Below are 22,214 nucleotides of genomic sequence, written 5' to 3'. Positions count from 1 at the left end.
GCAAAACTACTAACAATCTTTAAAACTTGATTCAAATTCTTAATGAGTGAATTAGCAGACAAATAAAACATCAGAGGCCATGGTAATAACCATATCCCATATATTATTCCTTTAAAATATTGCCTATTGTCTTCTCTATCATTCTAATTTTGACCACATATACCACTATCATTTTCTTTCTGCCAAATGGAGCAGAAACACACAAACAATATCAATCCCAAATAATAGGTTCTTCAGTCTTAGTGATTAAAAATAGTTATTTCTAAACAAATCCTACGAGAGGCTTCATACAACCTCTTTGTACTTTTTAATAAAACATGATACTAAACTTAAACTACAGAAAATCATGTTCTATTAATTAAATACACTCATCTCTTTGGGAAGAAATAAAATATTAACTTCTCTTTCATTCACTAGATGTTCACTACATGGAAGATTTTAAATACACATTTCTTCAGAGTGTTTAACTTAAAACACAAGGGACATGCAATTAACATCTAGGCCTCAGTAATGCATGAGGGAAATTCTGACCCTGGAACACATATCTCAAAGTACATTTCTGTTTTCTTAATTTATCTCACACCCTATTAGACTGATAATTTTAATACTGCAACTCTGAAGTTTAAAGTAGGCACTGTGGGAGAAGAAAATTTTAATAAAAATAGGATAAAACTATTCCGCTTAAAGTAGATTGGTATTTGAGACTGCTTTTGATTGAGGTAGAACAACTTGGTTATACATTTGCTATGAAATGCAATAGGCCAAACCAAGTATCAACAAAAGACATACACCTATATCTCACCAATATTAATGTGGCGGCAGAGAGGACTAAGATAAATTACACAGATCAATTTTAAAAAAAAGTTATTCTGAATTATAAAACAAATATAGAGGGAGAGAAACTAAATGTAACATAACACCTAATATTATTGCCTTACATCATTATAGAGCATTATGGTTTATTTGAAAGAGAATAGACACATTATCTTACATAACACAGTAACTTTGTGCACTTGGAAGAAAGCAATTTTTCTATTTTAAACATGAGGAGGAAACAGAAACTAAAGAAAGCTATATAGATGAGAGACTTTGTTTTTCAAAAATAAATATTGTTTCAAATAAATATAATAATCTTTTTTTGATTCGAGTAGACATAGAAAGGGGTGGCTTTGGGCAATTTTTCTTTAATCAGGCCCTCAATAAAACGCATCAACACCTTCCCCATAAAGCCACCCAATATTCAAATAATTAAAGTAAAATCAGGGTACTTTCTATGCCACTAAGAATTCAGGACATGGCTCCTAACCCAATTTCACACCATTCAATCACATTGCCACCTATTAATTTCTACTCATGTTTAAATTAAGTAAAATTAACTATTAAAGTTAAAAATTTAGGTCAATTTGAATTCAAGATGGCTAACTAGAGACACAGACATCCACTCTCTACAGAAGCAAGAACCAAAATTACAAACAGATTCTCATACCTCAAATAGAACATCAAGGAGAGAACACTAGAGTTTAACACAGAAGTCTCAGGAAACACCAGGGGCAAACAAGGTACAAGAAGCAAGAGACCAGCTCAACTGGGATGAGCTGAAGACCCAGCGGGGATAGGTATTACAGAAAAAGGGTAAGTGAGAGAACTTCAGCTGTTCACATTCCCACCACAAACTGCTGCAATCTAAAACACTGGAGAGCTCCTTTATCCACATGACCCCTAACACTAGCAAGGACAGAGATCTGAACATCCCATAAGGGCCCTGCACCAGACAAGAACTTGTTCTGGGTTACTCACCCCAACACAGAGACCTAAGCAGCTACAGCTGGGTGCCACTGTGAGAGCACAGCCATCATAGGTCTATATCCTGCCCCGGGAATGACAGTCCCAACATCTACACATCCTGGGTGCCCACGGACATCTCCCTGTGTCCCCCAGAAGGCTACAACAGCACAGAACTGGCTGAACCCAAAGGTAGTGCCGGGTCCCTAGTACTCTAGCACACAGGAAGTATGTCCCAGGGAAAGAAGGTAGAGCACATCAAAAAAGCAGCTCCTGAAACAAAGGATACCAAGGCAAGCACCTTCCAGAGCCTAAGAACTCATTGCCTGGGACCAGGAGAAGTGACCCCACCACCAGTAGTGGCACAAACTCTATGCTTGGCCTCACAAGCAGAGAGTGAGATCCCCTCCCACTGGCAGTGGTCTCTGTGCTCAGACTCACAAATAGAAAAGTGAGATACCTTTTGCCCTTCTGAAAACTGCTGCGGGCACGGCCAATACAGTAGCCAGATGTCTGCCTGTATGGGGCTGTGCATGGCAACTATGCCCCACTGGCAGCATAACCTCTGTGCCCAGGCTTGTGTAAGGTCAGGATCCCTCCCCACCTCTGCATGACTCTGCAGCGCTGTTGCCATAGAAAGCAGGAGAGCCTGAGAGCTGCATGTCTGGGCTGTGTGTGGGAACCCTGTACTGTACCTACCGACAACACCAGCATACACCTGTTGGAACCCAGAGGGTCATCTCACCACTGCTACTGCCATCACTCATACCGCAGCACCTGCTTAGGGATCTGAGAACACAATCACCAACCTGGACCACCGCTACCACTACCTGCATGCAAGCAAGCCATATGAAGACCCAAAATCTGCCCTGGAGCCCAAGATCAGGCATGCTTGGCCCACCACTGCCACTATGAAGACCCAAAGACTTACCCACCTGACATCTCTATCACCAGGAAAAATTCACCACAGCCTCCACTAATAACTGTACCCTAAACCACCAAGAAAACAACGGATACCACTGACACTGTTTACAGCTAAAGAAATCATACAGAGACTATGCTACCACATGCACCCAGAATAAAAGCCAAAGGGCCCTTCCCAACCAACATCACTAATGTGTCTTCAGGAAACATTCCTCCCCTATGAAAGGAAATTCAAAAAGTTGGAAAAAAACAAACTATTATGACAGATATATAGATATCAATGTAAGAACATAGGAAGCATGAAAAAGCAAGGAAATATAACACCTTCAAAGGAAAACAGTAATTCCCTAGCAAAATATCTCAATCAAAAGGAAATTCACGAAATTCTGAAAACACAATTCAAAATTGTGAAACTAAAGAAGCTCAGTGAAAGACAAAAAAATTACAAACAAATAATAGAAGGAAGTCAGAAAAACAATTTGGGATATAAATGAGAAATGTATGAATGATACAGATATCATAAAAAAGAACCAGATAAGAATTCTGGAACTGAAGAATTCCTTGAATGAAATACAAAACACACTTGAAGCCGTCAATAACAGACTAGACCAAGCAGAGGAGAGAATCTCAGAAATTGAAGACCAGTCCTTATTTAAAATGATTCAATCAGAATTTTAAAAAAAAGAACAAACAGAGCATACATGATATATGAGATACCAAAAAGTGACCAAATATATGAATTACCAGTACACCTAAGGTGAGGAGGAAAGAAAGTGATTCAAAAATCTACTTAACAAAATAATAGATAAAAACTTCTCAAGTCTTGAAAAATATTTAGACAACAAGATACAGATGGCCCAGGGATCCCCAATAAGATACAATACAAAAAGATATTCTCCATGGCACATTACAGTCAAACTGTCTAAAGTAAATCACAAAGAGGAAATTCTAAAACCAGCAAGAGGAAAGCATCTACTCACTTATAAATGAGCCCACATCAGACTAACGGTGAACTTCTTAACAGAAACTTTATATACCAAGAGAGAATGGGAAGATATATTTGAGGTACAAAAAGGGGGAAAAAAAGCATAGCCAATAATATTATTTTTCATATATTAAAAAAAAATTCTCTCACAGACAAGCCAAACCTAGGGAATTCAAAACCACTACACCACTATTGCAAGAAATGCTCAAGGAAATCTTAAACCTGGAAGTGAAAGGACAGCAGTTACCACGATGAAAACACATGAAAATATAAAACTCACTGAAAAAGCAAACATAAAAATGAAAAAAAGACTCAAATTGGTACCACAACAGAAAATCAGCAAACCACAAGGACAACAACAAGGACAATAAGAGAAAGGAATAAAGAATATACAAAACAGGCCGGGCGCAATGGCTCACGCCTGTAATCCCAGCACTTTGGGAGGCCGAGGTGGGCAGATCATGAGGTCAGGAGATTGAGACTGTCCTGGCTAACACAGTGAAACCCCGTCTCTACTAAAAATACAAAAAATTAGCCGGGCGTGGTTGTAAGCACCTGTAGTCCCAGCTACTTGGGAGGCTGAGGCAGGAGAATGGCCTGAACCCAGGAGGTGGAGCTTGCAGTGAGCCAAGATCGCGCCACTGCACTCCAGCCTGGGCGACAGAGCAAGACTCTGTCTCAAAAAAAAAAAAAAAAAAAAGAATATAGAAAACAACCAGAAAACAATGAACAGTTAGACAAGAAAAAAAACTCACATATCAATAATATACCTGAATGTAAATAAATTAAATTCTCAAATTAAAAGATATAGATTGAACGGATTTTTTAAAATGTGACCTATGTGCTTCCTACAAGAAATGGATTTGATTTCCTTGTATTTTGTTGAGGTTTTTTTTCTTTCTCATCTATGTTCATCAGGAATGTTGGCCTGTAGTTTTCTTTTTATGTTATGTTCATGTCTGGTTTTGGTAACAGAGTAATGTTGGCCTTGTACAATGCATTAGTGATAATTGCCACCTCTTCAGTTTTTAAAAATACTTTGGGAAGATTGGTATTAGTTCTCTATACACCTGGTAGAATTCCACAGTGAACCCATCTGATCCTGGGCTTTTCTTTGATGAAAGAATTTTTATTTATTTTAAGTTCTGAGATACATGTGTAGGATGTGCAGGTATGTTACATAGGTAAATGGGTGCCATGGTGGTTTGCTGCACCTATCAACCCTTCACCTAGGTATTAAGTTTAGCATGCATTAGCTATTTTTCCTGATGCTCTCCCTCTCCTAATGCCCCCAACAGACCCCCGCATGTGTTGTTCCCTTCCCTGTGTTCATGTGTTCTCCTTGTTTAGTTCCCAATTATAAGTGAGAACATGCGGTGTTTGGTTTTTTGTTCCTGTGTTAGTTTGCTGAGGTTAATGGCTTCCAGCTCCATCCACGACCCTACAAAGGACATGATCTCATTCCTTTTTATGGCTGCATCATATTCCATGGTATATATGTACCACATTTTCTTTATCCAGCCTATCACTGATGGGCATTTGGGTTGATTCCATGTCTTTGCTATTGTGCTGCAATGAACATACATGTGCATGTATCTTTATAATAGAATGATTTTTATTCTTTTGGGTATATACCCTGTAATGGGATTGCTGGGTCAAATGGTATTTCTGGTTCTAGGTCTTTGAGGAATTACCACTCTGTCTCCCATAATGGCTGAACTAATTTACATTCCCACCAACAGTGTAAAAGTGTTCCTATGCCTCCACAGCCTCACCAGCATCTCTTGGTTTTTGATTTTTGTTTGTTTTGAGATTAAGTCTCCATCTCATTCTTTTTATTAAGAGTTTCTCTAACTAATGGACGTTGAATTTTCACAAGTGCTTTATTGGTACCTGTTGCTTTATTTTAAAAAGTTATTTTAAAATCATTCAGAAAATGGCATATATATATATAGGCAGAAAAGAGAGACTAGGGCAGAAGCCCTAGTCTGTCTGTGTGTGGGTGTGTGTGTGGGTGGGTGTGTGTGTGTGCATGCATGTGTATAGACATATATGTGTGTGTGTGTGAGAGAGAGTGAGTGAGTGTGGGTGTGTTTGTATGTATTATCCAAATGGACAGATAACAGTCCTTTGGTTATTATCTCTCTTCTGCCCCGTCTGTGTGTGTGTGTGTGTGTGTGTGTGTGTGTGTGTGTGTGTGTGCGTCTGCGCATGTGTATTATCTAGACAGATAGATAGATGATAACAGTCCTTTGATACCTTGCATAAAGCAAAACCTTTATCTTTTTGATTTTCCACAAGATTTATGTTTTTAAATTTTTTCCAATTTTTATTTTAGGTTCAGGGGCATATGTGCAGGTTTGTTACATGGGTAAACTGCATGTCATGGAGATTTACATAGTACCCAATATATAGTTTTTCAGTCCTCACTCTACTATCACCCTCCACCGTTCAGTAGGTCACAGTGTCTATTGTTCCTTTCTTTGTGCCCATGTGTACTCGGTGTTTAGCTCCCACTTGTAAGAAAGAACATGCAGTATTTGGTTTTCTGTTCCTGAGTTAATTGGCCCAGGATATGGCCTTCAGTAGCTCCAACTATGTTGCTGCAAAGGACATGATTTCATTAGTTTTATGGCTGTGTAGTATTCCACGGTGTATATGTACCACACTTTATTTATCCAGTCCACTGGTGATGGGGATGTAGGTTGATTCCATCTCTTTGCTATTGTGAATAGTGTTGCAGTGAACATAGACACACGTGTCTTTATGGTAGAAAGCCTCATACTCCTTTGGGTATATACCCAGTAATGGGATTTCTGGGTATAATGGTAGCTCTGTTCTAAGCTCTTTGAGAAATCTAAAAACTGCTTTCCACAGTGAGTAAACTAATCTACACTGCAATCAGCAATGGATAAGTGTTCCCTTTTTCCATAACTTTGCCTCTGGTTGTTGTTGTTGTGGTGGTGGTGGTTGTTGTTGTTGTTTATTTTTTGTTTTTGAGACAGAATCTTGCTCTGTCGCCCAGTCTGGAGTGCAATGGCACGATCTCGGCTCACTGCAACCTCCATCTCCTGGGTTCAAGCGATTCTCCTACCTCAGCTTCCTGAGTAGCTGGGATTACAGGCACGTGCCACCAAGCCCGGCTAATTTGTGTATTTTTAGTAGAGATGGGGTTTCACCAGGTTGGTCAGGCTGGTCTGGAACTCTTGACCTCATGATCCGCCAACCTCAGTCTCCCAAAGTGCTGGGATTACAGGCGTGAGCCACAGCGCCCAGCCTGTTTTTTTGTTTGTTTTTTGTTTTTGTTTAACTTTTCATTAACGGTCATTCTGACTGCTGTGAGGTGGTATCTCCTTGTGTGTTTGATTTGCATTTCTCTAATGATTAGTAGTGTTGAGCATCTTTTCATATGCTTCTTGGCCATGTGCATGTCTTCTTTTAAGAAGTGTCTTTTCATGTCCTTTGCCCATTTTTTAATGGGGTTGTTTTTGCTCATTAATTTATTTAAGTTTCTTACACAATCTGGATATTAGACCTTTATCAGATGCATAATTTGCAAATATTTTCTCCCATTCTGTAGGTTGTCTGTTTACTCTGTTGATAGTTTCTTTTGCTGTGCAGAAGCTCTTTAGTTAGATGTCCCTGCCAATTTTTGTTTTTGTTGCAATTGCTTTTGGAGTCTTTGTCATGAAGTCTTTGCCAGGGCTTACGTACATGATTGCATTTCCTAGGTTTTCTTCCAGGGTTTTTACAGTTTTACATTTTACATTTAAGTCCTTAATCCATCTTGAGTTGATTTTTGTATATCTGAAATTTGTTAAAGTCTAGTTTATAATTTTTTTCCAATTATGATTCATGTTTTTGGTGTCCTAAGAAATCACTGTTCAGCCAAATGTTGTGAAGATTTTCTTTGTTTTCATGTAGAAACAATTACTTTTTAGAATTGTTTTATTTTCTCCTGTGTATGAGCTTGGAAAGTATATATTCATTATTCTTATTTTAGTGATACACTAAAAATTACTATATACATCCTTGATTTATTAACATATAAATTTGTAATTTTACAACTTTCTTCACTTTAGAATTGAGAACTTTAAACCATATTAACACAATACACACTTTCCAAAATTAAGCAGTATTATTGATGCAATTCTAGTTTTATAAATAGTCTAAATAACAGACAGCATTACTGTTTTTTAGGTCTATATTCATCCAGACTTTTCCCAAACTTTTATCCCATATATTGAACTTCATTAACTGCTACATCTTTGTTCTTTATTTCTCCTTGAGAAAAAATTTTTATATAATTTCCTTAGTGCTGTACTGCTGAAATTCAATTAATCAGTTTTTGTTGTGCAGAAATTACTTTCTACTTTTTAAAGATAACTTCACTGGATATGAACCTAGGTTGGCAATTATTTTCTTGCAGCACTTTGAAATATGTTTCTATTCTTCTTGTTTCCAATTTGATCTTTTAAGGTAACACGTCTCCCTTGCCCCTTGCTGCATTTGAGATTCTGCACATTCAAGTTGGTTTTACTAATTTCACAAAAACATGTCTAGATGTGATTTTCATTGCATTCATTTTACTTGGGGTTCTTAGAGCTTCTAAAATATGTGAATTGATGTATTTTCTCTTAAATATTGCTTCTGCCCTAGTCTCTCTCTCTGTGTCTTTAGGACTCCAATTATCTATATCTATATTAGAATTTCAGACCTATTTACTATGCCCCATAGATCTCTTATGAACTTTTCTGCATTTTCTATCATTTTGTTCCCTTATTATTCAGAGTAAATATTTTCTCCTGTTACACTATTTCTCTCAAAGAGAAGGACTTTCAGAAAGATGGTTTAAAGAGCTCACCAGATCCTCTTCCTAGCATAACCCACCATTATTTGGTTTGGTAAAAAAAAAAAAAAAAAAAAAAATTATTGGTAAAAAAAAGAAAAAAAAATTTATTGTATCTGGAAACTGTCCTAAGGGCCAAGGGCAAATAAAAATGTTTTATTCCATTACCTCTCACCATATACAAAAATCAACTCAAGGTAAGTTAAAGACTTAAATGTGAGACCTGAAGCTATAAAAATACTAGAAGAAAACCTAGGAAAAATTCTTCTGGGCATTGGTCTAAGCAACGAAATTATAATTAAGATCTCAAAAGTACAAGCAACAAAAACAAAACAGACAAATGGGACTTAATTGAGTTCAAAAGTTTCTGGGCCAGGTTCGGTGGCTCATACCTGTAATCCCAGCACTTTGGGAGGCCGAGGCAGGCAAATCACGAGGTCAGGAGTTTGAGACCAGCCTGACCAACATGGTGAAACCCCGTCTCTACTAAAAATACAAAAATTAGCCAGAAGTGGTGGCGCACACCTGTAATCCCTGCTACTCAGGAGGCTGAGGCAGGAGAATTGCTTGAACCCGGGAGGCAGAGATTGTAGTGAGCCGAGATCGCACCACTGCACTCCAGCCTTGGCGACAGAGTGAGACTCTGCCTCAAAAAGGCAAAAAGAAACAAACAAACAAAAAAGCTTCTGCACAGCAAAAGAAAAACATCAACAGAGTGAACAGACAACCTGCCAAATAGGAGAAAATATTTGTAAACTATACATCTGACTGATAAACAGAATTTACAAGGAACTCTAACATCTCAATGAAATAACAATAATAAGTTCATTAAAAAGTGGACAAAGAACAAGAACAATCATTTTTCAAAAGAAGATATACATGGCCAAGAAGCATATGAAAAAAAGCCCAACATCACTAATCATCAGAGAAATGCAAATTAAAACCACGAGATATCACCTTACACCAGTCAGAATGGTTATTATTAAAACATCAAAAAATAACAGATGTTGATGAGGTTGTGGAGGAAAAGGCGATGCTTGTACACTGTTGATGGAAATTTAAATTAGTACAACCTTTATGGATTGCAGTATGGAGATTTCAAAAATAACTAAAAAATAGAATTACTGTTCAAGCCACCAATCACACTACTGAGAATCTACATGAAAGAAAGAAATCATTATCTTAAAAAGATACCTGCATTTGTATGTTTATTGCAGCACTATTCACAATGGCAAAGATAAGGAATCAGTGTACATGCCCATCAATGGATGAATGGATTTTTGAAAATGTGGTGTGTGTGTATACACACACACACACACACACACAATGGAATACTATTCAGCCATAAAAAAGAGGGAAATCATGTCTTTTGCAACAACATGGATGGGACTGGGGTCCATTATGATTAAGTGAAACAACTCAGAAACAGAAAGTCAAATACTGCGTGTTCTCATTTATACGTGGAAGGTAAATAATGAGTACACATGGACATAGAGTGTGGAATAATAGATGCTGGAGACCCATGTGGAATAATAGACACTGGAGACCCAGAGGGTGGGAGGGAAGTTTGAGATGAGAAGTTTCTTAATGGGTACAATATGTATTATTCTCATGATGGTGACACAAAAAAACCCAGACTTCACCATTATGTAATATATCCATGTAAGAAAACTACACTTATACCCCTTAAATTTGTATACATTTTTTAAAGAAATACTTATTTAAGACAATCTATTAAAAATCTTGGCATCTGAGTCACAAGCTATTCCCATCCTGTCCCCTCCCAACTCAGTTGTCTGAATCTCCACTCTAGACAGGCATGGTCAAAAAGACACAGTTTCCTCTCACCCTTGCTTTCAGTACAGGGCTACAGATTCATCCACAGAGGGGCAGGCCCCTAGCTTGGTATTGCAGAGGCTCTATTCCAGGAAGACAGAGCTAAAAGACTGGGGCTCCCTTCCCCCAATCAGCCCCAACTTGTAGAGCAGAAGGTGTGGCAGGCCAAGAATAGGAGACCCAATTACCCATACGCCAATTCACTCAAACAGTGAATGTTCTACAACAGAAAAGGCAAGCTGAGATGATCAGGGGCTACCATGCCCAGCCAGCACCCTACTTGCAAAGTAGGGGTATCATTCTGGCAGGAAGCAAACTATAGTCTCTACCACAAGCTCCACTACAGTTGTGCAAGATTGTGCTGAGAGGGAGAGGCCTTATGAACAGAGAGTTCAAAAGCTCTACCTAAGGAGACTGACTTTAACTGGAATAAGGCATGAGGAAATTGATGGCTAAGGACATTGTCAAAAACAATGGAGATCTGGAGAGTGATCAGCTAAGAGAATGGTAATTTTTTAAGACTGGTAGCAACAAGTAAAATAGTGGATTAGCTAGCAAAAAAATCAAACAAAGAGATGGCTAAGAGCCCTCTTGGGAGTCTGAGAATGCCCCAAAGATTGGCAAAACCCTAATCCTGCTAAGAGGTCCAACTTTAATTAAGTTAGACTATGGCACAATATATGTGCTACATTATTGTTTTAAAAAAAAAAAGGAACAACTAGGTAGCAATCAGTGAATTAGCAGAGGCTAAAAATTGAGTGAGATATCAACAGAATTAGACCAACCAAAGCTTAATGAGATCAGGGAACTAGACAATCAAAGAGAACCCAGTTAAAGCTATAGTTATCCCAGACAGCAATAGAGACTACACACATGATGGAGAAGTGACATCAGTGGCAACACGCTGCAAGGAAAATAGGTTTCACTGAACTATTCCAGCCAATTCACTGAACTACTAAAAAAAACCCAAGACAGAAAAACCCAAAAGGTAGAGAACGAATCAGTATTCAAAGTTAATACAAAAATTATCTAAAATGTCCAATCTCAAAAAAAGTTACAAGACATGCAAGGAAATAGGAAAGTGTGACTTATACAAATGAAAAAGAGGATACAATAGAAAACAGCCTTTGAATGGGCCTATGTGCCAAACATGGGAGACAAAGATTTCAAATCAGCTAGTATAAATATGTTCAAAAAACTAAAGAAAAACATTTTTAAAAAACGTAAGATAATATCTCATCTAATAGCGGTATCAGTAAAGAGATGGAAATTATTCTTGAAAAAACAAAAATTCTGGAATTGAAAAGTATAATAACTATAATAAAAAGCTTACTTGAGGCCAGGTGCAGTGGCTCATGCCTGTAATCCCAACACTTTGGGAGGCCGAGGCGGATGGATCACGAGGTCAGGAGATCAAGGCCATCCTGGCCAATATGGTGAAACCCCATGTGTACTAAAATACAAAAAATTAGCCAGGTGTGGTGGCACGCACCTGTAGTCCCAGCTACTCGGGAGGCTGAGGCAGGGGAATCACTTGAACCTGGGAGGTGGAGGTTGCAGTGAGCAGAGATCACGCCACTGCACTCCAGCCTGGTGACAGAGAAAAAAAAAAAAAGAAAAAGAAAAACTCACTGGAAAGCCCCAAAAGTGAAATTTGAGTTGGCAGAAGAAAGAATCCACAAACTCAAAGATAATCAATAGATATGATACAATCTGATGAAGACAGAGATAAAAGAATAAAGGTAAACACTGCCTCAGAGAAATGACTCAGACATGTAAAGGTAAGAACAGAAGAAAAAGGAGAGAAAGAAGAGAAAAATATTGAAATAAATAATAGCTAAAAACTTCTAAATTTGAAAAAAAAATCAGTCTACATATCCAAGAAGGTCAATGAACTTTAGGCAGTATAAATACAAAGAGAACCACACCCAAATGTATCACAATCAAAAGGTTAAAAAAGACAAAGATAACAAGAAAATCTTTAAAGCAGCAAAAGTGTCTCATTATGTTTGAGGAAATCCAGTAAGATTAATATCTGACTTCTTATGAGAAACAATGAAGACCAGGAGGCATTTGGCATGGCATATTCTGAGGACAAAAGAAAGGCAACTAAAGTCTTTTTTTTTTTTTTTTTTTTTTTTGTGAGACAGGGTGTAGCTCTGTCGCCCAGGCTAAGTGCAATGGTGTGATCACAGCCCACTGCGGCCTCATCCTCCTGGGCTCAAGTGATCCCCTCACCTCAGCCTCCTGAGTAGCTGGGACTACAGGCATGTACCACTATGCCTGGCTAAATTTTGCTTTTATGTAGAGACAGTGTCTTACTGTGTTTCCCAGGTTGGTCTTGAACTCCTGGACTCAAGCAATCCTCCCACCTCCACCTCCCAAAGTGCTAGGATTACAGGCACAAGCCACCGTGCCCAGTCTACTAAATTCTTATATCTAGCAAAACTATCCTTTAAAAATAAAGCTGAAATAAAGACATGCCCAGATAAACAAAAACTCAGAGAATCTGTTGCTAGTAGATTAGCCTTACAAGGAATACTAAAAGAAGTTCTTCAGGCAAAAAGCAATTGCTACCCAATCATATTTCAACACAGCCCTGTGACTCTAATCCCTGACCACAGATGGTTAGACTAGTGGATTAATAACTGAACCAAAGACAGCCATCTAGAGGTAGCTCAAGTTTTCAGTCTTTGGAATTAACAATGTTAATGATGACACAGGTCATGTGTAGTAAAATGTATGAAATTTGCTTTCTCCCTGAAGCCCAGCAGGGAATCTTCCAAGACAGTTTCTTGCTTCCCTTAAATTAAACACCCATCTGAGTGTCTCCGTTACTTGCAACCTAGAAGGAACAAACAAATATACCTGAAGAATGTTATATAATAATAGAATAAACAAGTGAAACTACAAAACCACTCTTGCAGATTTTCAACCAGAAAATATCAATTTCTATTTAAAGATATTTCAGCTACTTTGTCTTCTGAGTCTTTGCTTTTAAATATATTATTCTGTCCTTGAAGGACAGGAGCTATCCTTTTGCAATAGGAATGGAAGAGCCCCAGGCCTGTTTCTTAAGATCTACAGTTCCCACTGTCCTAATCCTAATTTCAAGTCTCACTATGATTATGCCTGTAGTTCAAGCTGCTTTAACAAAGCACCACAGACTGGGTGACTTATAAGCAACAAAAATGTATTTCTCACAGTCCTGGAAGCTGGAAATCAAAGATCTGAATACTACCTTGCATGGTCAAATTCTGGTGAGGACCTTCTTTGAGCTGCAGACCGACAACTTTCTTTATATCCCCATATGGAGGAAAGGCAGCAAGCTAGCTCTCTGGCCTCTTCTTTTTTTTTTTTTTTTTTTTTGAGATGTAGTCTCGCTCTGTCACCCAGGCTGGAGTGCAGTGGCGTGATCTCGGCTCACTGCAAGCTCCGCCTCCTGGGTTCACACCATTCTCCTGCCTCAGCCTCCCGAGTAGCTGGGACTACAGGCACTTGCCACCACACCCGGCTAATTTTTTGTAATTTTAGTAGAGATGGGGTTTCACTGTGTTAGCCAGGATGGTTTCGATCTCCTGATGTCATGATCTGCCCACCTTGGCCTCCCAAAGTGCTGGGATTACAGGTGTGAGCCATTGCGCCCGGCCTCTCTGGCCTCTTCTTATAAGGACACTAATCTCAGTCATGAAGACAGCCTCATGACCTTATTACCTCCCCAAGTCCCTATCTCTAAATGTCATTACTTTGGGGATTAGATTTGAAAATATGAATTTTGGCGGTACACAATATTCAGTCTATAATACTGTCCATCCATGCTGAAAGGGCCTGGTTGTTCTAGGAAAACCAACACTTCAGTGCTGAGTGTGAGTTCAATGATTGTCACTTTATTGACAGCAAGGATTGTGTGGATTTGTGTACTCCTAGAACCTAGCACCAGACTCAATTCCTAACAGGCCTTTAATCAAAATGTATTCAGTAAAATACTGAATAATTGTTTTCATTGCCAAGTAGAAGATAGGAAAAACAGAACATAAAACCTGAAACCAAACCACATATTAAATTATATAATCTAATCATACACATAGATGGAGACCTCATAAAATACTTGAGTAATAATTTTAAAAATGTGTCTACTATTCTCTTAAACTCTACCTACATAACTATCCAGCTCTTAATTTTAATCATATTTTGGATGTAGGATTTGTAGTTGATCCTTTTTATAACTTCCTGACCTCTGTAAGAATTAAATATATGATCTAATTTCATAATATATTAACAATCATTATTTTAAAGTTGTTTTTGATAACTCCAATATCTGAAGAGTCCATATGCCTATTGACATTTCTTGTTTTTTTCTCGCACCTTCTGGTAGAATGGATTTGTTTCCTGATATGCCAGTTAAGTTTGATTGAATGCTAGACACTGTATATGACAAATTATAGAAATCATACAAACCTCTGGATGATCATATCTTCCTCCATAAAACATTTACTTTTGTCTTGATGGGAAGTTAGGACAGGGGCAGACCCAAAGCTATGTTACAATGCTACAGTCTTTGTGAGTAGAGAAAGTGTATTTTGAGTTCATTTAGACTCCTAGGGGCTTAGTCCTCTGAGTATCCCAATTGTGAAATCTTTACCAGAGCTCTTCCTCTTCAGTGGGCCTATAAGCTCTGCTTATGAATCAGAAAACATTTCAGGAGAACAGTAGTGGCAAATGTCAGAACTGTCACTCTGAACTTGCCTCCCCAACAAAATACTTGAACCCTCCTGTCCTTGCTGCCTACAGATAGCTCTCTGAAACCTTCGAATATATTTTTACAAATATGTCCTAGCCAGCTTTTCTAAATTGTACCAGTATAAGGTTTACTCTACAAAACACTAGTCCATCACTCACAAAAGCAGAAACTGTTTCTCTTTCCTTAATGAGACTTGCCACAAGTTTGCCAAATTTATTAATCTTCTCTAAGGAAGAGCAAACTATAATCTAACATTTTATCATTATAGGTTCCCCCAAAATAAGATATTCCATGAAACAAACACATTCTTCACCCAAGTAAAGCACTAGAAATTAAACACATTTAATGCACTTGAAAAAAATCTTCCTAATGTTGACCATTGTTTATATTAGTCATATGTTATGTATTAGGAACTAAAAGAATGTTTTCTCAGTGCATATGAATAAGTTAGCTTTACTTTTTACAAAGATAATTTGTACTATTTGAACATTTTGAAGAGCATAATAGACCTGTTGAATTTTGTTACTGTTTAAGGCTGAGTACAATCTCATTTCCTTATGCCCTTAGAGAGAACTACCTGAAAGCAAACATCTAAAAAACAATTTAATTTGCTACTTAAAATGATATGCTATCAAGTTAAAATCACTCTAAAGATAAGGAAACTATAAAGACTACAGGAATAATGTATGAACAGTTAAAATTGGCTCATTATAAAGAATACTAACCCTCTTTCAGTGGTATTTGAGGTAGACAAGCATTGAATAACTCTTAATTACTTAGATACTCAAGGAATGTTACCTCATTTGTTTAGTGCCACCCATTTTTTCCATAGCAAGTCCTCAAATAATTATTCCCAAAGCTGTATTTTATCTTTCAAATTGCTTTAAATTTTCAATAGATCCATAGATAATAAAAAGTTATCAATACTTCATATTTTCTGAGGAACCGAAGTTATATGTCACACACATACACACATACACACACACACACACACACACACGCACACAAAGCTAAGAATCAGAAGGCCCCATTTAATTTTTTTTTTTTTTAAGAGATGAAGCTTGCTCTTCCACCCAGACTGGAGTGAAGTGGTGTGAACATGGCTCACTGCAGCCTCGGCCTCCCAGACTCTGGTGATTCTCCTGTCTCAGCCCCCTGTATTACTCCATTCTCACACTGCAGATAAAGACATAACCGAGACTGGGCAATTTACAAAAGAAAGAGGTTTAAAGGACTTACAGTTCCACATGGCTGGGGAAGCCTCACAATCATGGTGGAAGGTGAAAGGCACGTCTGACATGGTGGCAGACAAGAGAAAGGAGCTTGTGCAGGGAACCTCTGCTTTACAAAACCATCAGATCTCTTGAAACTTATTCATAATCATGAGACTAGCACAGGAAAGAACTGCCCCCATGATTCAAATACCTTCCACCAGGTCCCTTCCACAACACATGGGGATCCAGGATGAGATCTGGGTGGGGACAAAGCCAAACCATATCATTCCACCCCTGGCACCTCCAAATATCATGTCCTCACATTTCAAAACCAATCATGCCTTCCCAACAGTCCCCCAAAGTCTTAACTCAAAAGTCCATACTCCAAAGTCTCATCTGAGACAAGGCAAGTCTCTTCCACCCATGAGCTTGTAAAAGCAAAAGCAAGTTAGTTACTTCCTAGATACAATGGGAGTACAGGCATTGAGTAAATACAGCCATTCCAAATGAAAGAAATTGGCCAAAACAAAGGGGCTACTGGCCCCATGCAAGTCCAAAATCCAACAGGGAAGTCAAATCTTAACACTTCAAAATGGGAGCAGTGTGAAGAAGAGGTGAGAACGAACCCCTGACCAACCAAAGCCCATGTGCCACTGCATCCCACGTCCAGTGCCAACATGCTGCCGCCACCATGCCCAAGAGAAAGGCTGAAGGGGATGCTAAAGGAGATAAAGCCAAGGTGAAGGACGAATCACACAGAAGATCCACGAGGTTGTCTGCTAAACCTGCTCCTCCAAAGCCAGAACCCAAGCCTAAAAAGGCCCCTGCAAAGAAGGGAGAGAAAGTACCCAAAGGGAAAAAGAGAAAAGCTGATGCTGGCAAGGAGGGGAATAGCCCTGTAGAAAATGGAGATGCCAAAACAGACCAGGCACATAAAACTGAAGGTGCTAGAGATGCCAAGTGAAGTGTGTGCATTTTTGATAACTGTGTACTTCTGGTGACTGCACAGTTTGAAATACTATTTTTTATCAAGTTTTATAAAACTGCATAATTTTACTTTTTTTTAAGCTATGTTGTTAGCACACAGAACACTTCATTGTTGTTTTTGGGGGAAGGGGCATATGTCACTAACAGAGTGTCTCCAAAGCTGGACTGATGTGGGGAAAACACCTTTCCCTTCTAGTTTTGAGAGACTTCCTCTTGGCTCCCAGGAGGAGGGATTCCCTGACTTTGACACACATGGCCACCTTGGCACAAAAGCCTTGTGCTATGGAAAAAAAATTCATTTCTATGTCCTCTTCTCCCTTTCCATCTTTCAGCAAAGACTTAACTCCCTTAAACCCAGACCACTACTGGGACCTGACCCCTAGTCATTGGTTACCAGCGTGTCAGGCAATCTGGACTTTCCAGTGATGCCACTGAGATGGCACCTGTCAAAAGAGCAGTGGTTCCATTTTGAGACTGCGGATCTTCAGATAAATTCTGCCACTTTCATTTCACTTCCTGAAAGTCAGGGTCGGCTTGTGAAAAGTTGTTAAACAACATGCTAAATGTGAAATGTCAACCCTCACTCTAAACTTTCCCTGTTCAGAGAATCAGATGAAGACTTCATTGGGTTTTATAGTTGCTTTCTGATTTTTGGCAGTCCACTGAAGAAGGGCATTTGAAAGTTGTTGTATACTGTTAACGATTGTCTGCCCATGTCCTGACTGAAATACCATGATTGTCTATGGAAAGTATCTTTAATAAAGCTGGATACAGTTCGGCTTGGGAAAAAAAAAACTCCAAAATGATCTCCTTTGATTCTATGTCTCACATCCAGGTCACGCTGATGCAAAAGGCAGGCTCCCATGGCCTTGCGCAGCTTCCACCCCTGTGGATTTGTAGGGTAGAGCTCCCCTCATGGCTGCTTTCATGGACTGGCATTGAGTGTCTGAGGCTTTACCAGGTACACAGTACAAGCTGTTCATGGATCTACCATGCTGGGGTCTGGAGGACAGTGGCCCTCTTCTCATAGCTCCACTAGGCAGTGCCCCAGTAGGGACAATGTGCAGGGGTTCCGACCCCACATTTCCTTTCCACATTGCCCTAGCAGAGGTTCTCCATGATGGCCCTGCCTCTGCAGCAAGCTTCTGCCTAGGCATTCAGGTATTTGCATACATCCTCTGAAATCTAGGTGGAGGTTCCCAAACCTCAATTCTTGACTTCTGTGCACCCGTACACTCAACACCACATGGATGCTGCCAAGGCTTGGGGCTTGCACCCTCTGAAGCCACAGCCTGAGCTCTACATTGGCCCCTTTCAGCCACGGCTTGAGAAGCTGGGATGCAGGGCACCAAGTCCCTAGGCCGCACACCACATGGGGTCCCTGGGCCTGGCCCATGAAACCACTTTTTCCTCCTAGGCCACTGGGCTTGTGATGGGAGGGGCTACTGCAAAAGTCTCTGATATGCCCTGGAGACATTTTCCCCATTGTTTTGGGGGTTAACATTTGGCTCCTCATTACTTATGCAAATTTCTGCAGCCAGCTTGAATTTCTCCTCAGAAAATGGGATTTTCTTTCCTATTGCATTGTCAGGCTGCAAATTCTCCAAACTTTTATGCTCTACTTCCCTTATAAAACTGAATGCCTTTAACAGCACCCAAGTCACCTCTTGAATGCTTTGCTGCTTAAAAATTTCCTCTGACAGATATCCTAAAACATCTCTCTCAAGTTCAAAGTTCCACAAAACTCAAGTGGAGGAGCAATATGCCGCCTGTCTCTTTGCTAAAACTTAACAAGAGTCACCTTTGCTCCAGTTCCCAACAAGTTGCTCATTTCCATCTGGGACCACCTCACCCTGGACTTTATTGTCCATAATGCTATCAGCATTTTGGGCAAAGCCATTTAACAAGTCTATAGAAAGTTCCAAACTTTCCCACATTTTCCTGTATTCTTTTGAGTCTTCCAAACTGTTCCAACCCCTGCCTGTTACCCAGTTCCAAAGTCGCTTCAACATTTTTGTGTATCTATAGCAGCTCTCCACTCCTGGTACCAATTTGCTATATTATTCTGTTTTCATGTTGCTGATAAAGACACACCTGAGACTGGGCAATTTACAAAAGAAAGAGTTTTAATGGACTTACAGGTCCCCGTGGCTGGGGGTGCTTCAGAGTCATCGCGGAAGGTGAAAGGCATGTCTTACACGGTGGCAGACAAGAGAAGAGAGCTTGTGCAGGGAAACTGCTTTATAAAACCATCAGATCTCATGAGACTTATTCACTGTCATAAGAACAGTACAGGAAAGACCTGCCCCCATGATTCCATTACCTCCCACCGGGTCCCTCCCACAACAGTGGGGATTCAAGATGAGATTTGAATCACAGCCAAACCATATCACCCCCCAAGTAGTTGGTATTAGAGGCACATGCTACCATGCCTAGCTATTTTTTGTACTTTTTTGTAGATACGGGGTTTCACTATGCTGCCCAGGCTGGTCTTGAACTTCTAAGCTCAGGCAATCCTCCAGCCTTAGCTTCCCAAAGTGCTGGGATTACAGGCGTGAGCCATCATTCCCAGCCCAATTTAATTTATATGTAAAAAACATAAGGCAGAAATTATTATGGTTTCAGAAAACAAAGAAACTTAAAAATAGATATTTTATTTCTAAACTGTTTTACTGACCACATTCAAATGACAAACTAATGTATTAGTAATAAATACAAACTATTAGCAATTAGTAATAAATACAAACTAATTAGTAATTAGTAATAAATACAAGCTAATGTATTAGTAATACATTCAAAAAAAATTAAAATATTCAGTCCACTTCTGCTTTCTGCAACTCAAAGAGTTAAAGAAAACAGAAAAACTACCTTTCCTCATAACTCCCAAAATTCATTTTTTCATACAGATGAAAGATCTGAGAATTAAACCAAGTCTTCTAATAGGTATAAAGGCTTATTTAGTTATAGGGTTTTTACTTGCAGAACATCTCAGCCAGGCATGGTGGCTCACACCTGTAATCCCAGCACTTTGGAAGGTCAAGACGGGCGGATCACGAGGTCAGGAGTTCGAGACCAGCCTGGCCAACATGGTGAAACCCCGTCTCTACTAAAAATACAAAAATTAGCCAGGCCTGGTGGCACACACCTGTAATCCCAGCTACTCAGGAGGCTGAAGCAGGAGAATCGCTTGAACCCAGGAGGTGGAGGTTGCAGTGAGCAGAGATCACACCACTGCACTCCAGCCTGGGTGACAGAGTGAGATTCTGTCTCAAAAAAAAAAAAAAAAAAAGCAGCTCTGCCAATAGTCATCTTTGTGAAAAATACAGAAGTATAGAGCATTTAGTAATCAGCCCACAAATCAGAGTAAATTTGGTTAATAATAGAAGCAGACCTCCTTTCCACTAGATACAATAACTTTCTTAATAGCTTCTGTCTACAAAGTTGTGGCCAATGTTTGTTTTCTTTATAATCTAATCTAGGTATTAAAAATTACTTGCTATTCAGGTAATAGCATATTTTACAATATGCACTTAGATAAGGAAGAAATTAAGATTTTAAAAATGAAGTAGAACATGAAATTACAACCAGCATAATTAAGGTGTCTAAGACCTTTGGTCTCCAAAAAGGGTTTAATCTCATTATTAAAAGTAATATTAAAGCGAGCATACAGTAAAATGGTCAGCTTTATGAAAGACATGCATGAATCAAGAGTTTATGGTAAAAGAAACAACCTTCCTTCTATTTATAGTGTACTAATCATAAAAATAAGCTATTATTGATTATACTTTCTTTTTTCTACCATCCTCTTTTTTAAAAAAAATGAAAACTGCCATTATAGTCTCAAGTTTCTGCTAATGAATTATCATGTCAGTCATCACTCAATTATCACTTTCAACATTTAATCTAAATTATGTTCAGTACCTTGTTTTTTTCTTTCTTTGAAGTTCTTCCTTGAATTTAAAAGTCAAATTTTTTTTCAAGAAGAGTAAGTTGACGGAAGATGGAGGCAAAGATTAAATCAGGGGAAATAACTGATCAAGGATGCTTGGAATTCTTATGAATACCAATAGGCTATCAAGGTTAATGAGGTTCAACTTGAGTTTAGAAGAAGGGAAAAGTGTACTTAGTATTTTCTATGCATATACAGATTTAAGATCTTAGGTACAATTTAAAAGGTACATTATGCAAACTCAAATGTAGCTTCCTTCCATTGTTTTTTCAAGAGCCATTTTTACTGTTTTTCTCTAATGTAAAACAACTGCTTGAAATATCTATTCTGGATCAACAAAAACTAATGCAATTAGTAAGATATAGCAAAGGTCCCCTTAAATACTGACAAATCTTCCAGAAATGGATGTGCTTTTAAGAAATGACTAGATAGCAAATATTAGCTTAAAAAAAAATAAATTTTTTACAACATATTACTTCATTCAACAAATACTAATTAAGCACCTAGTATAGGTAAGACTGTGTGGGAACACATAGGGACACAGAGATAAAACTTGGCACTTAACCCATTTATAATCTCAACAGGAATACAAGCTTTAAATTCATAAGTGGCTCCCAGAATGCCACAACTCTGAATTATAACATCAGTGCATACTAGTAAGTGGCCCAGGGCAAAATCTGTGCACAGCAACATATCAAAAGAAAAATTAAACATAAGACTGAGCATCAGAGCGAAAGCATTGAAGACTGCTGGAATGAGAAGAGATGTCAGTTCAACACACCCCAGGAATCAAGACATAGAATCTAGCTGAAGTATACAGTATCTCTGGTTGTAAGGACTCGGTAAAAAGGGAGGTGGGAGGTTGAGAAGTTCTACTATAATTATGAAAAACAACCCTTAAGACATCATTATTCTCTGATTCTGTGTTCATTAAGCAATTTTTTGGT

At 38.7% G+C, this 22,214-nt stretch overlaps 1 protein-coding gene and 1 pseudogene across 2 annotated transcripts in view; one reads left to right on the top strand and one right to left on the bottom strand.

Annotated features, from left to right (window-relative positions):
• Positions 1 to 22,214, bottom strand: part of CEP128 (centrosomal protein 128) — a 456,203-nt gene that overhangs the window by 319,985 nt on the left and 114,004 nt on the right. Inside the window, exon 14 of one of the 2 annotated variants that reach the window (XM_004091859.2) lies at positions 12,009 to 12,089. The exons of the other annotated variant lie outside the window; for it this stretch is intronic. Coding sequence (XP_004091907.1) covers positions 12,009 to 12,089 — 81 coding nt within the window. The remainder of the gene's footprint in view (positions 1 to 12,008; positions 12,090 to 22,214) is intronic. 2 annotated transcript variants of the gene reach the window in all.
• Positions 17,023 to 17,295, top strand: LOC105737979 (annotated as a pseudogene).

This window comes from Nomascus leucogenys, chromosome 22a (assembly GCF_006542625.1).
Source record: "Nomascus leucogenys isolate Asia chromosome 22a, Asia_NLE_v1, whole genome shotgun sequence".
Classification (NCBI taxonomy): domain Eukaryota; kingdom Metazoa; phylum Chordata; class Mammalia; order Primates; family Hylobatidae; genus Nomascus; species Nomascus leucogenys.
Note: the sequence above shows the minus strand (reverse complement) of the source record. Positions and strands in the feature narration are given on the sequence as shown.